The sequence below is a fragment of the Neoarius graeffei genome, chromosome 6 (assembly GCF_027579695.1).
Source record: "Neoarius graeffei isolate fNeoGra1 chromosome 6, fNeoGra1.pri, whole genome shotgun sequence".
Taxonomy (NCBI): domain Eukaryota; kingdom Metazoa; phylum Chordata; class Actinopteri; order Siluriformes; family Ariidae; genus Neoarius; species Neoarius graeffei.
In genome coordinates, this window is record NC_083574.1 from 97,174,020 (window position 1) to 97,193,221 (window position 19,202).

Sequence of the window (19,202 nt, forward strand, 5' to 3'; positions counted from 1 at the left end):
AAACGCGGTAAATGTGTTGTTTTGTATTGTATGTTGTCGCACTTATAAATTCAATATTTGATATTAAAACTAGACGGCTTTTCGATTTCATAAAATCGGTGAAATTTAGTTCCGTCTGAAATGTGGTCATTGTGATATATGTATATTTCTGTAATATCTCACAAAATATCAGGCCGTTCTGTGGCTGGGAAGTTATTTAATTTGAGGGGATTAAAGCAAATAATGTGCATGAAATCGCTTGCTTCGTGCAGTCAAGCAGACAGAGGAAGTCCGTGTGCGCATGCGCAGGTTTACCTTCTTCTTCTTCTTTTGGGTTTTACGGCAGCTGGCATCCACAGTGTTGCATTACTGCCATCTACAGGTTTCCCTTTGAGCGTGCACTGACAGTTCTATCATTCTGTTGCTAAACGAACAGCTGATCACACCGAGCTGCTCGCTGAGCGCCGATATTTATTAGTTTGGTCCTGCGTTTCCTTTCCTTCGTATATAACATGACGTATTTTCTTCTCGCTTTCTTTCTGTTACTGTAGTCGGTCTTTCACGTTTCATTCACACACTCACGCCCTCCATTTTTCTCTCCTGTTTCAAATTTGTATCTCACAATGCCTTGCGCGAACAGGGAAAGCCCACCATGTGATGCATGATGTAGTATCTTGAATTGGGTCATGGTGAAGCAGGAAAAAATAGCGGAGAATTTTGGGCCATGTGGAGATAAATTCATTAATTGTTCTATTTAATATCTCATCTCATCTCATTATCTGTAGCCGCTTTATCCTTCTACAGGGTCGCAGGCAAGCTGGAGCCTATCCCAGCTGACTAGAGGCGAAAGGCGGGGTACACCCTGGACAAGTCGCCAGGTCATCACAGGGCTGACACATAGACACAGACAACCATTCACACTCACATTCACACCTACGCTCAATTTAGAGTCACCAGTTAACCTAACCTGCATGTCTTTGGACTGTGGGGGAAACCGGAGCACCCGGAGGAAACCCACGCGGACACGGGGAGAACATGCAAACTCCGCACAGAAAGGCCCTTGCCGGCCACGGGGCTCGAACCCGGACCTTCCTGCTGTGAGGCGACAGTGTTAACCACTACACCACCGTGTGAAAGGCAGTCTAGCGTTAAAAAAAACACGCCCAGTGAAATAAGCAGGGATTTGTTTTGGCGCTCCATGTGAAGTTTGGTGCAAATACACTGAGTTGCAGCTCAGTGAGTGACGTCTCAATTTTGACACTTGGAAGCACTTTTCTTTGTGTTGTTCAGTGGAATTCATGTACGTTGAAACTTTGCTTTCGCCTACAAGCTTCTGTTCCTTTACCACATGACTACACGCACTCTAACTTGGCCCTGGTTATTGTAAAAGCACCATTCAAGTGGCATCGCAAAGCAGACAATCTTACAGTTCATACAGATTTTAAAGCTCATCTCCAATACAAACGGCTCAAAACTTATTTAACGTTTTGTAGAACACGTATCTGCGTTCCATCTATGTAAGGGTTAACGGCACTGGCTCAGGATACCACCAGTAGAATTCCGTTGTGTCTAACAGAATGACAATAAAACTTTACATCTCTGATTAAATTCTGTAACAATGTTTTATGAGGTCACTTCCAGCTACAGATACACCTATTCCTGCTATACTATAAACAGTTGACAGTTTATAGCCCATGTCCTGCGTATTTATTGTCCTGCTCTCGTCTCACATGTTGTGCATTTGCACTTTATGTCGACTTGCGTCAATAAATAAATAAATCACACTATCCCACATAGACCTAAAAACACAAACACACATCCAGGAAATACAGACACAAATGGACAAATAGACAGACAGAGTGAACTCAAGCGTGAAGTAATGGCGTGAGCTGGAGATCTGACTGACATTCAGAGAGGGCTTGGTGTTGGGCATGAGACCTGGTGAATGCTAGTTGTGCATGTGTGTGTATGTGTTGGAGGGTATCGATTACCCTCTTTATTGCCACGGCTGTTTATGAACCAGGCAGCAGCAAATACCAACAAAATCAACAGTCAAGCCGATTGTGTTGCTCTGGCCGTTTATGTACCAATTCAGCATATGGGCCACTTTTTCCATGGAATAAAACCATGTATTCGATTCCCTTCTAGTGGGTTTGTCGATAGCATGCAATATTGTAATCATATCGCTTATCCTCCATGTATTACGCCACTCTACCCAATGGAGAATGAGCGTTGAATATGGTTTACGATATTGCATGTTGTCAAGTCAATACAACATCACACATCGGAGCTCACGCGAAGATCCAATGACAAAAACTTTTTTGCTGCACATGAGCACAATCATTTCTTTGTCGGCTGGGAAAGAGAGAAGACGAGGCGAATCCAGTGCGAGGATTAAGCATTAAATAAATAAACAAACCGAAAACTGAAACTAAAGATGCGTTGAATACCCGAAAGGCTACCAAAACTTCATTATATATTCTTCACGTATATTTACAAGAGAAAAACATACCAAGACATCGAAAAACTGGAAAAGAGGCACGTCAGAGATGTAAAACTTCTATGCTAGTGAGTGGCTGTGAGGTTTGCTTCGTTAAAAGCGGAAAATTTTGAGAGAATTTTGGCTGCCAGGTCGCTCCATTATGTGTAGCTGTCGATGTTGATTTTAAAAGTAACTAAGTAAATTACACAGGAATAATAATAATAATAATAATAATAATAATCGGCTTGAGGGCGGCACGGTGGTGTAGTGGTTAGCGCTGTCGCCTCACAGCAAGAAGGTCCTGGGTTCGAGCCCCGGGGCCGGCGAGGGCCTTTCTGTGTGGAGTTTGCATGTTCTCCCCGTGTCCGCGTGGGTTTCCTCCGGGTGCTCCGGTTTCCCCCACAGTCCAAAGACATGCAGGTTAGGTTAACTGGTGGCTCTAAATTGACCGTAGGTGTGAATGTGAGTGTGAATGGTTGTCTGTGTCTATGTGTCAGCCCTGTGATGACCTGGCGACTTGTCCAGGGTGTACCCCGCCTTTCGCCCGTAGTCAGCTGGGATAGGCTCCAGCTTGCCTGCGACCCTGTAGAAGGATAAAGCGGCTAGAGATAATGAATGAATGATGAATAATCGGCTTGCCTGCGCTAGAATTGGCCTTCACTAAGACTACACCAGCTGGAAGGTAACTGGACTGCCACGCTAACAGCACCAAGTCGCAGGTAAGATAGCATTGGCCTTTGCTAACACTACTGCTATCCTGGCTGGAAGGTAACTGGACTGCCACAGTAACAGCACTGAGTCACGGGTAAGCTAGCATTGGCCTTTGCTAACACTACTGCTATCCCAGCTGGAAGGTAACTGGACTGCCACGCTAACAGCACCGAGTCGCAGGTAAGCTAGCATTGGCCTTTGCTCACACTACTGTTATGCTGACTGGAAGGTAACTGGACTGCCACACTAACAATACCGAGTTGCGGGTAAGCTAGCATTGGCCTTTGCTAACACTAATGCTATGCCAGCTGGAAGGTAACTGGACTGCCATGCTAACAGCACCGAGTCACGGGTAAGCTAGCACTGGCCTTTGCTAACACTGCTGCTATGCCAACGGGAAGGTAACTGGACTGCCATGCTAACAGCACCGAGTTGTGGGTAAGCTAGCATTGGCCTTTGAGAATGATGATATGAAGAGAGTGTGTATGTATTATAATAATAATAATTTTGGCTGGTTTTTTTGTGGTCTATCAGATATATTCCATTCAGCTACTCATCTTCGATTCAGTAAGTATCATGCTAGCTGAATGGAATATATCTGATAGACCATTCAACGCCAGCCAATATTATTTAAATATTTAATGTATTCCTTGTTTTCCAATTTAGAATAATTGTTTCTATGGCAGTAGTTAAGGCAGTTAGGACAGGTCTAGAATTTGAAATTGGTGGGTTTATTTTTGATAGGTCTCCAAGTAAACAGAAAAATGGAGAAAACTGGATACTACAGTTTGTCTCATCTCATCTCATTATCTCTCGCAGCTTTATCCTTCTACAGGGTCGCAGGCAAGCCTATCCCAGCTGACTACGGGTGAAAGGCGGGGTACACCCTGGACAAGTCGCCAGGTCATCACAGGGCTGACACATAGACACAGACGACCATTCACACTCACATTCACACCTACGGGTCAATTTAGAGTCACCAGTTAACCTAACCTGCATGTCTTTGGACTGTGGGGGAAACCGGAGCACCCAGAGGAAACCCATGCGGACACGGGGAGAACACGCAAACTCCACACAGAAAGGCCCTCGCCGGCCACGGGGCTCGAACCCGGACCTTCTTGCTGTGGGGTGACAGCGCTAACCACTACACCACCGTGCCACCCACTACAGTTTGTAATAATTGATAATTTGTTGATGATTTCTTTCCAGGAATTATTTATTGGAGGGCAAAACCAGATGAAGTGAAAATAGTTCTCTGGGATGTTTTGTTTTCAGTGCAAACATGAGTCAGAGTCTGTGAAACCCATTCAATGCAAACTGTTTTGGGTGTGATGTGTTCTGTGGATTATCTTATACTGTATTAGTTGCAAGTTGGTATTTCTGGTCATTGTGAAGATGTTCCTAGAGATTTGAATCCAGCTTTGCAAGTCAAGGGTAACTGACAGGTCGTTGTCCCAGGCTTTAATTGGGAAGGAGATTGTTAAATCTACAGGAGAAATTAGTTTGAATAATTTTGAAAGAATCTTGCTTCATTAGTTAGTTATGGACAGGTTCTTGCCCAAACTGATAATCACATCATCAGTTTTTCTTTGGCTAATCAGACACAAGGTACACCACCACACTTGCTGGAGCAGTTGGGGGTTAGGTGCCTTATTCAAGGGTACTTGAGCCAATCCTGCTCTTTCAGGGACTTGAACCAGCGGCATTTTGCTCCCAAAGCTGTTTCTCTAACCATTTGGCCATGGCATCCCCCAACGTGAGGAAAAAAAAGACTTGCATACTGTGTTGGAGAAATGATATTTCGTTCCAGTGTGTACAAGCTATATAGCAGAATGACAATAAAAACCCAATTGACTTCTGCTCTCTCTTTTCTCTCACCATTCATCACGATATAGATCCAGATTTTGTGTCGTCTGCAGTTCAGGGGCAGCTTAACGTATTGGGTTATTGATTGGAAGGTTATGAGTTTAAATCTCAGCATCAACAAGCTGCCATTTCTGGGTATTTGAGGAAACCCTTGACTTCACCCTCAGCTGTATCCTGTCTCGGTTACAGGTAAGGGTTTGGCAGGAGCAGTTCAGTGGTTAAGACTTTGGAGAATTAATCATGAGTTCAAACCGCAGCACCACCAAGCTGCCACTGTCGGGCCCTTGAGTTGCCCTGGAGAAGGGCGTCTGCCAAATGATATGCATGCAAATGTAAACATCTGGTCTTTAGGGTGATCAAAGGACACTATAGCCTTACGTCCCATAGCATCACCTGGTATCGATATGTCAGAATCAATCAGAGTATTATTTTATGAGTAAATGAATAGTGTATTAAACAATTCCTGACACCAGCATGAGCAAGTTTAAATCAAGGTTTTTTTTTTTTTTTTTCCTGCCTGTCATGTAACATGGACACAATTTTATACATATATATTTTTTTTCCTATTTAAGCCTGGTTTTCAAAACTAATGTTATGCATCCTCTTCTGAATTTTACATATTTTGGCCTCTAGCAGGTGTTGTGACTTGAAAAGTCATGCGATGTCCAATACATGGTGAAGATTTTGCAGTCAGACCATTCTCAGAAATTGTGATGAGTAACGGTAAAGACATTTTAAAAAAAGTATATACCAATTTTAGTTAATCCCTATAAATATATTTAATAGACAAAAAAATCAAATTCACAAAGCAAAAGATATCTCATCTCATCTCATTATCTGTAGCTGCTTTATCCTGTTCTATAGGGTCTCAGGCAAGCTGGAGCCTATCCCAGCTGACTACGGGCGAAAGGCAGGGTACACCCTGGACAAGTCGCCAGGTCATCACAGGGCAAGAGATTGAAAAAAAAAATAATGCCCAGTTGTTGTCTTTACCGTTACCCATAATATCTTTACCATTACCCTATAGAGTAACGGTAAAGACAACACTGGGTAATGGTATAGACATCGCATGGCATTTTTGGGTCACTGAGTGCAGGGAAAAAGGTAAAAAAAATATGCATTTATTATCCCATCCTTCCTTGCTGCTTGGCTAACTAAACTTTTTCATCATGCAGCATCATTATCTTTATCATTGAGGGGTAACGGCAAAGACAGTTAATTTCCCTGACATCATATTCGAAATTTCATATTTACCTGATCAGTATCCCGGATTCCAACATTCATGCACCAATAATTTTTTTTTCAAAATGGCTGCTCAACATCCTGGTCCTTCTTCATGTAGCTGCACTGCCCTCTATGGCCAAAGCCCTGAGTTACAGCATGATTTTACCATTTAGGTAACGGTAAAGACATCAAGAAAGTACACATTCTTGTGCATATATTTTAGACTCTACACCAAAAACCGTTGAAGCAAAAATCATGACATTTTCCATGATAAAAAGTGAAGAGGTAATACTTCAGAAAGAAAACTGAAAATAAAATTAAAAACAAAGTAATTATTTTCATTCAAATTTCACCAATCCTGATTTAGACACAAACACATTCTGGTCTATTTAGGTGAAATAAAATTTTGCAAATGCAGACAAGTTTTCTCTCTCTCTCTCTCTCTCTCTCTCTCTCTCTCTCTGTATATATAAATAAAACAAACTTCATGTTTAAAACTGAATTTGTGATGTTTTCTGAGAATGGCCCAGCCGCATCTGTGATCACTAACGACAAAGAGGAAGAAGCTTGAAGATATAAAGTGTATTATTACAAGCGTTCAGTGTTAAACATTAGTGAGTGATCACTTCTAATTAAGAATGGACTTGAGACCAGGAATGTGGCAAAGGCTTCAGCTCCTGAGACAATAGAGAGGGAACAGGAATGGGACAAAAGGGAAACAAGAAAATACCGGGGTCTGTCTTTTTCCAGTAATGTGATATAAAAAAAGGCTATAATAGATAATGCAATAGACAGAAGAAACACACACACACACACACACACACAGAGATGTTAGCTGTCAGCGTTACACTACACACACGTATATAGTTGCCTGTGATTCCAGACTGTGGTGAGAGTTATACACGACACTGTGACTGATTTACACACACACACACACACACACACACACACACTCGAGTCTCAGTGAGAAGCGATAGAGCAGAGCTGCTACACATCAGGAGCTCAAATTAATTACCTCTGAGCTGAAAGACCAAGTGGCCCTGAGAGAGAGAGAGAGAGAGAGAGAGAAAGTCAGGAGAGAGAATGGAAGAGAAATACAGGAGACAGAAAACAGGACAGAGAATGATGGGAGAGAGAAGACAGGAAAGATAGAGAAAGAGAAAGACAGGTAAGAAAGAGGCAGGAGAGAAGGTGAGAGAAAGACAAGTGGGAAAAGGAAAGAGAAAGACAGGAGAGAGAAAAACAAGGGAGGGCCATGTGAGAGAAGGAAAGATAAAGATAGGAGGGAGAGAGAGAAAGACAGGCAAGAGAAGGAAAGAGAGACAGGGGAGAGAGAGAGAACTCAGGAAAGAGGAAGACAGGCGAGAAAGAGGGGGAGAGAAATATGAGAGAGACAGGTGAGAGAAGGAAAGAGAAAGATAGAAGAGAGAAAGACAGGCATGAGAAGAAAAGAGAAAGACAAGAGAGAGACAGGTGAGAGAAGGAACAAGAAAGACAGGAAAGAGAAAGACAGGTGAAAGAAGGAAAGAGTAAGAGAAGAGAGAGAAAGACAGGAAAGAAGAGAGAAAGATGTCTTTATTGGAAAATGCTAAATACAAAATAAGGTCAAAGTCGGAAAATCCAAACAGAATATCCTGTTTACACAACCCACATTAAATTCTGTATATCGTCATATTCGGAATAATCGTGGGATATTCGTGTCCATGTAAACGCACTGAATGAGATATGAGACGGGAAGCGATGGACAGTTTAGTTGAAAAGACAAACCTGTCCCATCAGCCACCACAAACAAATCCGTGTTTCTTCAAATGATCTCATCAGGAAAGTGTCTGTTTAAGCTTTAATTAATCATGACGTCTTAGCAATGACCCAGAGAACACACACATACACTACCGTTCAAAAGTTTGGGGTCACCCACACAATTTTGTGTTTCCCATGAAAAGTCACACTTTTATTTACCAACATAAGTTGTAAAATGAATAGAAAATATAGTCAAGACATTTTTCTGGCCATTTTGAGCATTTAATCGACCCCACAAATGTGATGCTCCAGAAACTCACTCACTCCAGAAACTCATCTCAATCCTGGGATTGAGATGCTGGCCTCTTCTGCCCCTCGGACCTGCTTGATCCATCCTGGTGCCCTGTGTCTGGTCGGAGTTTTATCGCACCGCTCCTGTGAAGGACGGCCCCATGAGGACAGTTGAGGGTTATACCTGTTAAAACTGTTAATATTATAGTCAGGCTGTCTGTTGTTGCCCAAATGAGGATGGGTTCCCTTTTGAGTCTGGTTCCTCTCGAGGTTTCTTCCTCATGTTGTCTGAGGGAGTTTTTCCTTGCCACCGTCGCCACAGGCTTGCTCATTGGGGATAGATTAGGGATAAAATTAGCTCATGTTTAAGTCGTTCAAATTCTGTAAAGCTGCTTTGCGACAATGTTTACTGTTAAAAGCGCTATACAAATAAACTTGACTTGATTTGAAACTCAATCTGCTCAAAGGAAGGTCAGTTTTATAGCTTCTCTAAAGAGCTCAACTGTTTTCAGCTGTGCTAACATGATTGTACAAGGGTTTTCTAATCATCCATTAGCCTTCTGAGGCAATGAGCAAACACATTGTACCATTAGAACACTGGAGTGAGAGTTGCTGGAAATGGGCCTCTATACACCTATGGAGATATTGCACCAAAAACCAGACATTTGCAGCTAGAATAGTCATTTACCACATTAGCAATGGATAGAGTGGATTTCTGATTAGTTTAAAGTGATCTTCATTGAAAAGAACAGTGCTTTTCTTTCAAAAATAAGGACATTTCAAAGTGACCCCAAACTTTTGAACGGTAGCATACATGAAGAGAGAAGGAATAGACCATGGGTTATAAAGTCTCAGGAATTCCCATTGGAGTAGTCTACACTGAAGAGAACCAACATTCCAGGAATCTGATTTGACGCGATGGTTCTCATCCTTCTCCTGTTCTCTCTCTCTCTCTCTCTCTCTCTCTCTGACGGTGATTGACTCTGCATTAATCACGTATCAAGTTGGAACAGCAAACATTACACACGTATCCGTGGCCTGTTTATTAGAAATCAGCGCAGCACGTACAGGATGAAGGGTAATTTCCCCAAAGGCGTTCTTGTTGCTCTGCAGTACTTTCGCTCTTCTCATTGCAATCCCTAAGCTCAGCATGTTCAACTTCAGACGAGTTACAAAGGTCAAGCTGCTGCGGGGAAATTTCAATCAATACATCTCAAGAAACTTTCAACAGATTGTACATCCTGTAACTTGTAGCTGAGGATGTGTGGAAGGTTCGGTATTAAGGAGACAGGAAGTAGACGCTGCAAGCATCTGGAGATGTCTGTGGAAAGGTGGAGAGAGAGAGAGAGAGAGAGAGAGAGAGAGAGAGACCTCTGCACCCTTTGCTGCCACACCACCACCCTGGATGCCTTGGAAGACGAAAGAGAATTAATAGCCACTTGTCCCTCTCTGTCTGTTCTCATAAATCACTGCTCAGAAGAGGATCGGGTCTCGGACACAACACTTCAAACCCATGACGTTCTCCGGTACGGCAGCGAAATTAAATATATGTTCCGTTCCCCTGCACAGGTACTGAACACACACTGTAATGGTGTACACTTCCTTCTACAGGTGTGTTATTTACCTGGATAAGTACAATGGTGCTTGAAAGTTTGTGAACCCTTTAGAATTTTCTATATTTCTGTATAAATATGACCTAAAACATCATCAGATTTTCACACAAGTCCTAAAAGTAGATAAAGAGAACCCAGTTAAACAAATGAGACAAAAATATTATACTTGGTCATTTATTTATTGAGGAAAATGATCCAATATTACATATCTGTGAGTGGCAAAAGTATGTGAACCTCTAGGATTAGCAGCTAATTTGAAGGTGAAATTAGAGTCCGGTGTTTTCAATCAGGTGTGAGTGGGCACCCTGTTTTATTTAAAGAACAGGGATCTATCAAAGTCTGATCTTCACAACACATGTTTGTGGAAGTGTATCATGGCACGAACAAAGGAGATTTCTGAGGACCTCAGAAAAAGCGTTGTTGATGCTCATCAGGCTGGAAAAAGTTACAAAACCATCTCTAAAGAGTTTGGACTCCACCAATCCACAGTCAGACAGATTGTGTACAAATGGAGGAAATTCAAGACCATTGTTACCCTCCTCAGGAGTGGTCGACCAACAAAGATCACTCCAAGAGCAAGGCGTGTAATAGTCGGCAAGGTCACAAAGGACCCCAGGGTAACTTCTAAGCAACTGAAGGCCTCTCTCACATTTTGTTTTTATCTTTATCTTTGTTTCAAACATGTAAACAAACAATGACTAAATAAACAGAAAACAAGAAAAGCAAAACAGAATTTGCAACAAGAACACATAAAAAGCCACTAAATTAGAAAATAAACCATAAATAATATAGGTAATAATAATATAATATCAAAACCAAAATAAAACAAAACAAAAATACAAACTAGGATGCACTAAGCAGTTTTGAGTTTACATGTCCGAAAAGGAGTGGGATGAAGTAAAAACTTAACATTGGCTAATGTTAATGTTCATGAGTCCACCATCAGGAGAAAACTGAACAACAATGGTGTGCATGGCAGGGTTACAAGGAGAAAGCCACTGCTCTCCAAAAAGAACATTGCTGCTCATCTGCAGTTTGCTAAAGATCACGGGGACAAGCCAGAAGGCTATTGGAAAAATGTTTTGTGGACGGATGAGACCAAAATAGAACTTTTTGGTTTAAATGAGAAGCGTTATGTTTGGAGAAAGGAAAACACTGCATCCCAGCATAAGAACCTTATCCCATCTGTGAAACATGGTGGTGGTAGTATCATGGTTTGGGCCTGTTTTGCTGCATCTGGGCCAGGACGGCTTGCCATCATTGATGGAACAATGAATTCTGAATTATACCAGCGAATTCTAAAGGAAAATGTCAGGACATCTGTCCATGAACTGAATCTCAAGAGAAGGTGGGTCATGCAGCAAGACAACGACCCTAAGCACACAAGTCATTCTATCAAAGAATGGTTAAAGAAGAATAAAGTGAATGTTTTGGAATGGCCAAGTCAACGTCCTGACCTTAATCCAATGGAAATGTTGTGGAAGGACCTGAAGCGAGCAGTTCATGTGAGGAAACCCACCAACATCCCAGAGTTGAAGCTGTTCTGTATGGAGGAACGGGCTAAAATTCCTCCAAGCCGGTGTGCAGGACTGATCAACAGTTACCGCAAACGTTTAGTTGCAGTTATTGCTGCACAAGGGGGTCACACCAGATACTGAAAGCAAAGGTTCACATACTTTTGCCACTCACAGATATGTAATATTGGATCATTTTCCTCAATAAATAAATGACCAAGTATAATATTTTTGTCTCATTTGTTTAACTGGGTTCTCTTTATCTACTTTTAGGACTTGTGTGAAAATCTGATGATGTTTTAGGTCATATTTATGCAGAAATATAGAAAATTCTAAAGGGTTCACAAACCTTCAAGCACCACTGTACATGCACTGATGTTTCCAGCTGTGTAAATCATCTGGATGGAAAACCCCACACATACACACACTGTACTGATATACACACTCACGTCATGGCCTGGTAAATGGACTCGACTCCAAAGCGCAAGGCGAACTCGTCCACAATCTCCTGAGAGACGTCGTCAAAATAAACCTTCCATGCCTCGTCACCTTTGACCTCAGGAATCTTCACGGCTCCGTTATTCTTCACCTCGGTCAGGTAGTGGAACAGGTTCTGCACAGACACGCACACACAACACCAGAGATCACCTGGACAGGTATACACTTCCGCAACTCCAGGTGTGTACTGTACATTCCCTGTGCTGGTACAGCTCACGTGGCCCATAAACACTAACTCACCTCATGCAAACACGTGTACTGCCCGTGCGGAGGAGCCACTTTCTCCTCACCCTTCATCTCCACGCTGATCTTCAGCCTGATCGCCCCCGACACCATCGACTTATCCGTTCTTTTCTCTGGAGGAACAGAAAGAAGAGGTCGGACCAGAATTACATCATACTCGGGGTCAGGAACAGCACAGTCACTGATTGGAGGAACAACACAAATGAGAGGGGCGGATAAAAAACAACAACAAACAAACTCAGATACTCTCTGAGATTATAAAGTCATAAATTTACAAGGAAAAAAAAATCAGAATTTTGAAAAATTGTCAAGGAACTGCCCAGACTGCTTCACTTTACAAGGTTGGAAGAAGAAGAAGAAGAAGAAGAAGAAGAAGAGAACAACAAAGTTATTCATCACACGTACGCTTGTGAGATTCCTCTCTGCATTTAACCCATGTGAAGCAGTTAACACACATGCACCCAGAGCAGTAGGCAGCTATACTACAGTGCCCAGAGAGCAGTTGTGGGTTCGGTGCCTTGCTCAGGGTCACTTCAGCCCATGGCTTCCCCATGTTACCCTAACCGCATGTCTTTGGACTGTGGGGGAAACAGGAGCACCCGGAGGAAACCTACACAGAAACGGGGAGAACATGCAAACTCCACACAGAAAGGTCCCTGCCGACTGCTGGGCTCGAACCCAGAACCTTCTTGCTGTGAGGCGAACAGTGCTAACCACTTACACCACCGTCATCAAGATTTCACACTACAGACACCACGACTGAGCTGAGTGTTACAGGAAATGCAGTCTTTCCTCCTCAATCACACAATAAAAAAGAATTAAAGCCGCAAGCGGCCTTGACGGGCCCTCGCGCCAGCGGCCAAGGGGGGCGGGGGCATGCGTCCCCGCGAAATACCTTCCACAGCTTCTTCGGCAAGAGACATTACTCCCACAATGGCGACAAAGCACAGAATTGGACACATGGCAACAATAGGGTCTCGCACTGTACGGTGCTCGGGGCCTAATAATAATAATAATAATAATAAATAATAATCCTTCAAAAACAATAGGGTCTCACACTGTACGGTGCTCGGGCCCTAATAATAATAATAATAACTAGAAACTATATGCCAAGCAGGCACCTTAATGCGAGAGGCAAAAATCACAACACGTTAGGGGGCGCTGTAGAGGCCCTGAGGCCCGCCTGCGGTGGCAGTCTAAGAAAAAGGAGCCAAATTTTGTGCGTTGTCGACCATGGCAAGCGCCCCAATAAGGGTCTTGTAAAGAGTTTGCTTGCCAAGTTTGACAAATCAGAAGCTGCAATATCATTTTTGCCATAACCAGCACCCCCAGGGGCGAAAGTGCACAAAATTTGGCGTATATGTCAGGTGAGCTATGAAGAGTTTGCGCATGAAGTTTGATGACAATTGAGTAAATAGAAGATGAGATATAGATTTGTGAAGAATACATTTTTTGGTTTTTCCCATGTCAGTAGGTGGCGCTATGCTGTACATGAGCGATTATGAGTTGGAAAAATAAGTGTCTACAAGAGCAACGTACTATCACAAGGAAGTGGTGTGAAGGAAAAGCATTATGGAATTATTTACCAAAAACCCGTTTTGGAGCAATTGCGTCGGCCAAAAACAGCGCCCCCCATGGATGAAAATTCCCAAAATGTGGTATACATGACATGGGAGGTAGTAAGAGGGTGGCCGTGAAGTTTGACCAAATTTGAGGAAAGATTGGAATTTTTGCCCAAAAATAGCGCCCCCAGTGGCGAAATATCACAGAAATTGGGTAACATGTCAGAAGCCCCATGAGTGATTTGCGTGTGAAGTATGAGCAGTGTTGAGCAATGAGAAGATTTGTTAGGAATTTTTAAGCATGTAAAATTGAGCATTGAAAATTGATAGACGTATAACTTCTGAACGGATTATCCTACGTGAAACGTATTTAGTAACTTTTGTCAGGCATGTGTGTAGATGATGTGTATCAATTTTGGTGACATTCCTATGAACGGTCTAGGAGGAGTTGCGCCCTCTTCGTGGCCATGCATTTCGCACAAAAGTGAAATTACCTCACTTCCTGTTGGGCGTGGCTAATGCATTGGCATTACATTTTTGTCCGGCTTAGTGAGATACATATGCGTACCAAATGGCATGCCACTACTACAAACTACATGGCAACCAGGCACCTTAATGCGGGAGGCCAAAATCACAACGACTTAGGGGGCGCTATAGAGGCCCTGAGCCCCGGCCAAGTTTGGGCCTCTGGTTCTGAGTAGCGGTGGCAATTCTCGGAACTGGTGCCAAATTTCGTGCGTTTTCGCCCATGGCAAGCGCCCCGAAAATGGCCCAACAGCGGAGAAAAATAAAGAAGAAGAAGAAGAAGAAAAATTAAAGCCGCAAGCGGCCTCGACGGGCCCTCGCGCCAGCGGCCAAGGGGGGCGGGGGCATGCGTCCCCGCGAAATACCTTCCACAGCTTCTGCGGCAAGAGACATTACTCCCACAATGGCGACAGTATGCCAAGAAGGCACCTTAATGCGAGAGGCAAAAAGCACAACACGTTAGGGGGCGCTATAGAGGCCCTGAGGCCCGCCTGGATCTGGGCTTCTGGTTCTCAGTAGCGGTGGCAGTCTAAGAAAAAGGAGCCAAATTTCGTGCGATGTCGACCATGGCAAGCGCCCCAATAAGGGTCTTGTAAAGAGTTTGCTTGCCAAGTTTGACAAATCAGAAGCTGCAATATCATTTTTGCCAAAACCAGCACCCCCAGGGGCGAAAGTGCACAAAATTTGGCGTATATGTCAGGTGAGCTATGAAGAGTTTGCGTATGAAGTTTGATGACAATTGAGTAAGTAGAAGATGAGATGTAGATTTTTGAAGAATAAATTTTTTGGTTTTTCCCATGTCAGTAGGTGGCGCTATGCTGAACATGAGCGATTATGAGTTGGAAAAATAAGTGTCTACAACAGCAACGTACAATCACAAGGTCGTGGTGTAAAGGAAAAGCATTATGGAATTATTTACCAAAAACCCATTTTGGAGCAATTGCGTCGGCCAAAAACAGCGCCCCCCATGGACGAAAATTCCCAAAATGTGGTATACATGACATGGGAGGTAGTAAGAGGGTGGCCGTGAAGTTTGACCAAATTTGAGGAAAGATTGTATTTTTTGCCCAAAAATAGCGCCCCCAGTGGCGAAACATCACAGAAATTGGGTAACATGTCAGAAGCCCAATGAGTGATGTGCGTGTGAAGTATGAGCAGTTTTGAGCAATTAGAAGATTTGTTATGAATTTTTAAGCATGTAAAATTCTGCATTGAAAATTGATTGACGTATAACTTCTGAACGGTTTACCCTACGTGAAACGTATTTAGCAACTTTTGTCAGCCATGTCTGTAGATGATGTGTATCAATTTTGGTGACGTTCCTATGAACGGTCTAGGAGGAGTTGCGCTGTCTCCGTGGCCATGCATTACGCACAAAAGTGAAATTACCTCACTTCCTGTTGGGCGTGGCTAATGCATTGGCATTACATTTTTGTCCGGCTTAGTGAGATATATATTTCTACCAAAGGGCATGCCACCACTACAAACTACAAGGCAACCAGGCACCTTAAAGCGAGAGGCAAAAATCACAACACGTCAGGGGGCGCTATAGAGGCCCTGAGGCCCGCCTGGATCTGGGCTTCTGGTTCTCAGAAGCGTTCGCAGTCTAAGAAAAAGGGGCAAAATTTCGAGCGTTGTCGACCATGGCAAGCGCCCCAATAAGGGTCTTGTAAAGAGTTTGCTTGCCATGTTTAACAAATCAGAAGCTGCAATATCATTTTTGCCATAACCAGCACCCCCAGGGGCGAAAGTGCACAAAATTTGGCGTACATGTCAGGTGAGCTATGAAGAGTTTGCATATGAAGTTTGATGACAATTGAGTAAATAGAAGATGAGACATAGATTTTTGAAGAATAAATTTTTTGGTTTTTCCCATGTCAGTAGGTGGCGCTATGCTGTACATGAGCGATTATGAGATGGAAAAATAAGTGTCAACAACAGCAACGTACTATCACAAGGTAGTGGTGTGAAGGAAAAGCATTATGGAATTATTTACCAAAAACCCGTTTTGGAGAAATTGCGTCAGCCAAAAACAGCGCCCCCCATGGACGAAAATTCCCAAAATGTGGTATACATGACATGGGAGGTAGTAAGAGGGTGGCCGTGAAGTTTGACCAAATTTGAGGAAAGATTGGATTTTTTGCCCAAAAATAGCGCCCCCAGTGGCGGAATATCACAGAAATTGGGTAACATGTCAGAAGCCCAATGAGTGATTTGCGTGTGAAGTATGAGCAGTTTTGAGCAATTAGAAGATTTGTTATGAATTTTTTAGCATGTAAAATTTTGAAGTGAAAATTGATTGACGCATAACTTCTGAACGGTTTATCCTACGTGAAACGTATTTAGTACCTTCTGTCAGCCATGTCTGTAGATGACGTCTATCAATTTTGGTGACATTCCTATGAACGGTCTAGGAGGAGTTGCGCCGTCTTCGTGGCCATGCATTTCGCACAAAAGTGAAATCACCTCACTTCCTGTTGGGCGTGGCTAATGCATTGGCATTACATTTTTGTCCGGCTTAGTGAGATACATATGCGTACCAAATGGCATGCCACTACTACAAACTATATGGCAACCAGGCACCTTAATGCGGGAGGCCAAAATCACAACGACTTAGGGGGCGCTATAGAGGCCCTGAGCCCCGGCCAAGTTTGGGCTTTTGGTTCTGAGTAGCGGTGGCAATTCTCGGAAGTGGTGCCAAATTTCGTGCATTTTCGCCCATGGCAAGCGCCCCGAAAATGGCCCAACAGCGGAGAAAAATAAAGAAGACGGAAGAATAATAATAGTGAACTCTTACAAGAACAATAGGGCCTTCGCCCATAGGGCTCGGGCCCTAATAATAGTGAACTCTTACAAGAACAATAGGGCCTTCGCCCTATAGGGCTCGGGCCCTAATAATAGTGAACTCTTACAAGAACAATAGGGCCTTCGCCCATAGGGCTCGGGCCCTAATTAAAGCCGCAAGCGGCCTCGACGGGCCCTTGCGCCAGCGGCCAAGGGGGGCGGGGGCATGTGTCCCCGCGAAATACCTTCCACTGCTTCTTTGGCAAGAGACATAACTCCCACAATGGCGAAAAAGCACAGAATTGGACACAGAGTACACGGTGCGCTGAGATGTTGTCATGGACAGAACATTTTATGCCATGGCTTCCCAACCAAATTAATGTATTTACCTAATCAGTCACCAAGCTATAGCTACATAGGATTGTCTTCTGTTAGACATCTATTAGTCTGTATGTAACGCTGCAAGACTTGCTCCCGACTGCCTACCCATTCCCCACAAGTCATGTGTGTTTAAGGCAACCAAAACAACATACTCCTGGTGCCTCATGATTGTAAACACCTCTCCTGCAACTGCTACAGCGCAATGAGCGCCCCCAGTGGTGAAAGTTCACCAAATTTGGTATACATGTCAAGGGACCTATGAAGAGTTGTTGTGTCAAGTTTGATCAAGATTGACCAATCAGAAGCCGAGATATAAATTGTTGCCTGAAAACAGCGCCCCCAGTGGCAAAAGTTCACAAAATTTGGGAGATATGTCAGGTGACCTGTTAAGAGTGTGCGTATCAAGTTTGATCAAGATTGAGTAAATAGAAGATGAGATATTGATTTTTGAAGAATAAATGTTTTGGTTTCTCCCATGTCAGTAGGTGGCGCTATGCTGTACATGAGCGATTATGAGTTGGAAAAATAAGTGTCTACAACAGCAACATACTATCACAAGGTAGTGGTGTGAAGGAAAAGCATTATGGAATTATTAACCAAAAACCCGTTTTGGAGCAATTGCGTCGGCCAAAAACAGCGCCCCCCATGGACGAAAAATCCCAAAATGAGGTATACATGACATGGGAGGTAGTAAGAGGGTGGCCGTGAAGTTTGACCAAATTTGAGGAAAGATTGGATTTTTTGCCCAAAAATAGCGCCCCCAGTGGCGGAATATCACAGAAATTGGGTAACATGTCAGAAGCCCAATGAGTGATTTGCGTGTGAAGTATGAGCAGTTTTGAGCAATTAGAAGATTTGTTATGAATTTTTTAGCATGTAAAATTTTGAAGTGAAAATTGATTGACGCATAACTTCTGAACGGTTTATCCTACGTGAAACGTATTTAGTAACTTCTGTCAGCCATGTCTGTAGATGACGTCTATCAATTTTGGTGACATTCCTATGAACGGTCTAGGAGGAGTTGCGCCGTCTTCGTGGCCATGCATTTCGCACAAAAGTGAAATCACCTCACTTCCTGTTGGGCGTGGCTAATGCATTGGCATTACATTTTTGTCCGGCTTAGTGAGATACATATGCGTACCAAATGGCATGCCACTACTACAAACTATATGGCAACCAGGCACCTTAATGCGGGAGGCCAAAATCACAACGACTTAGGGGGCGCTATAGAGGCCCTGAGCCCCGGCCAAGTTTGGGCTTTTGGTTCTGAGTAGCGGTGGCAATTCTCGGAAGTGGTGCCAAATTTCGTGCATTTTCGCCCATGGCAAGCGCCCCGAAAATGGCCCAACAGCGGAGAAAAATAAAGAAGACGGAAGAATAATAATAGTGAACTCTTACAAGAACAATAGGGCCTTCGCCCATAGGGCTCGGGCCCTAATAATAGTGAACTCTTACAAGAACAATAGGGCCTTCGCCCTATAGGGCTCGGGCCCTAATAATAGTGAACTCTTACAAGAACAATAGGGCCTTCGCCCATAGGGCTCGGGCCCTAATTAAAGCCGCAAGCGGCCTCGACGGGCCCTTGCGCCAGCGGCCAAGGGGGGCGGGGGCATGTGTCCCCGCGAAATACCTTCCACTGCTTCTTTGGCAAGAGACATAACTCCCACAATGGCGAAAAAGCACAGAATTGGACACAGAGTACACGGTGCGCTGAGATGTTGTCATGGACAGAACATTTTATGCCATGGCTTCCCAACCAAATTAATGTATTTACCTAATCAGTCACCAA

The 19,202-nt window shown here is 43.5% G+C and overlaps 1 protein-coding gene across 1 annotated transcript in view; it reads right to left on the bottom strand.

Moving 5' to 3' along the window:
- Window positions 1–19,202, bottom strand: part of LOC132888443 (protein unc-13 homolog C-like) — a 567,940-nt gene that overhangs the window by 372,134 nt on the left and 176,604 nt on the right. Inside the window, exons 12-13 of the mRNA XM_060924493.1 lie at window positions 12,159–12,274; window positions 11,870–12,033 (exon numbers count right to left, since the gene is read on the bottom strand). Coding sequence (XP_060780476.1) covers window positions 11,870–12,033; window positions 12,159–12,274 — 280 coding nt within the window. The remainder of the gene's footprint in view (window positions 1–11,869; window positions 12,034–12,158; window positions 12,275–19,202) is intronic.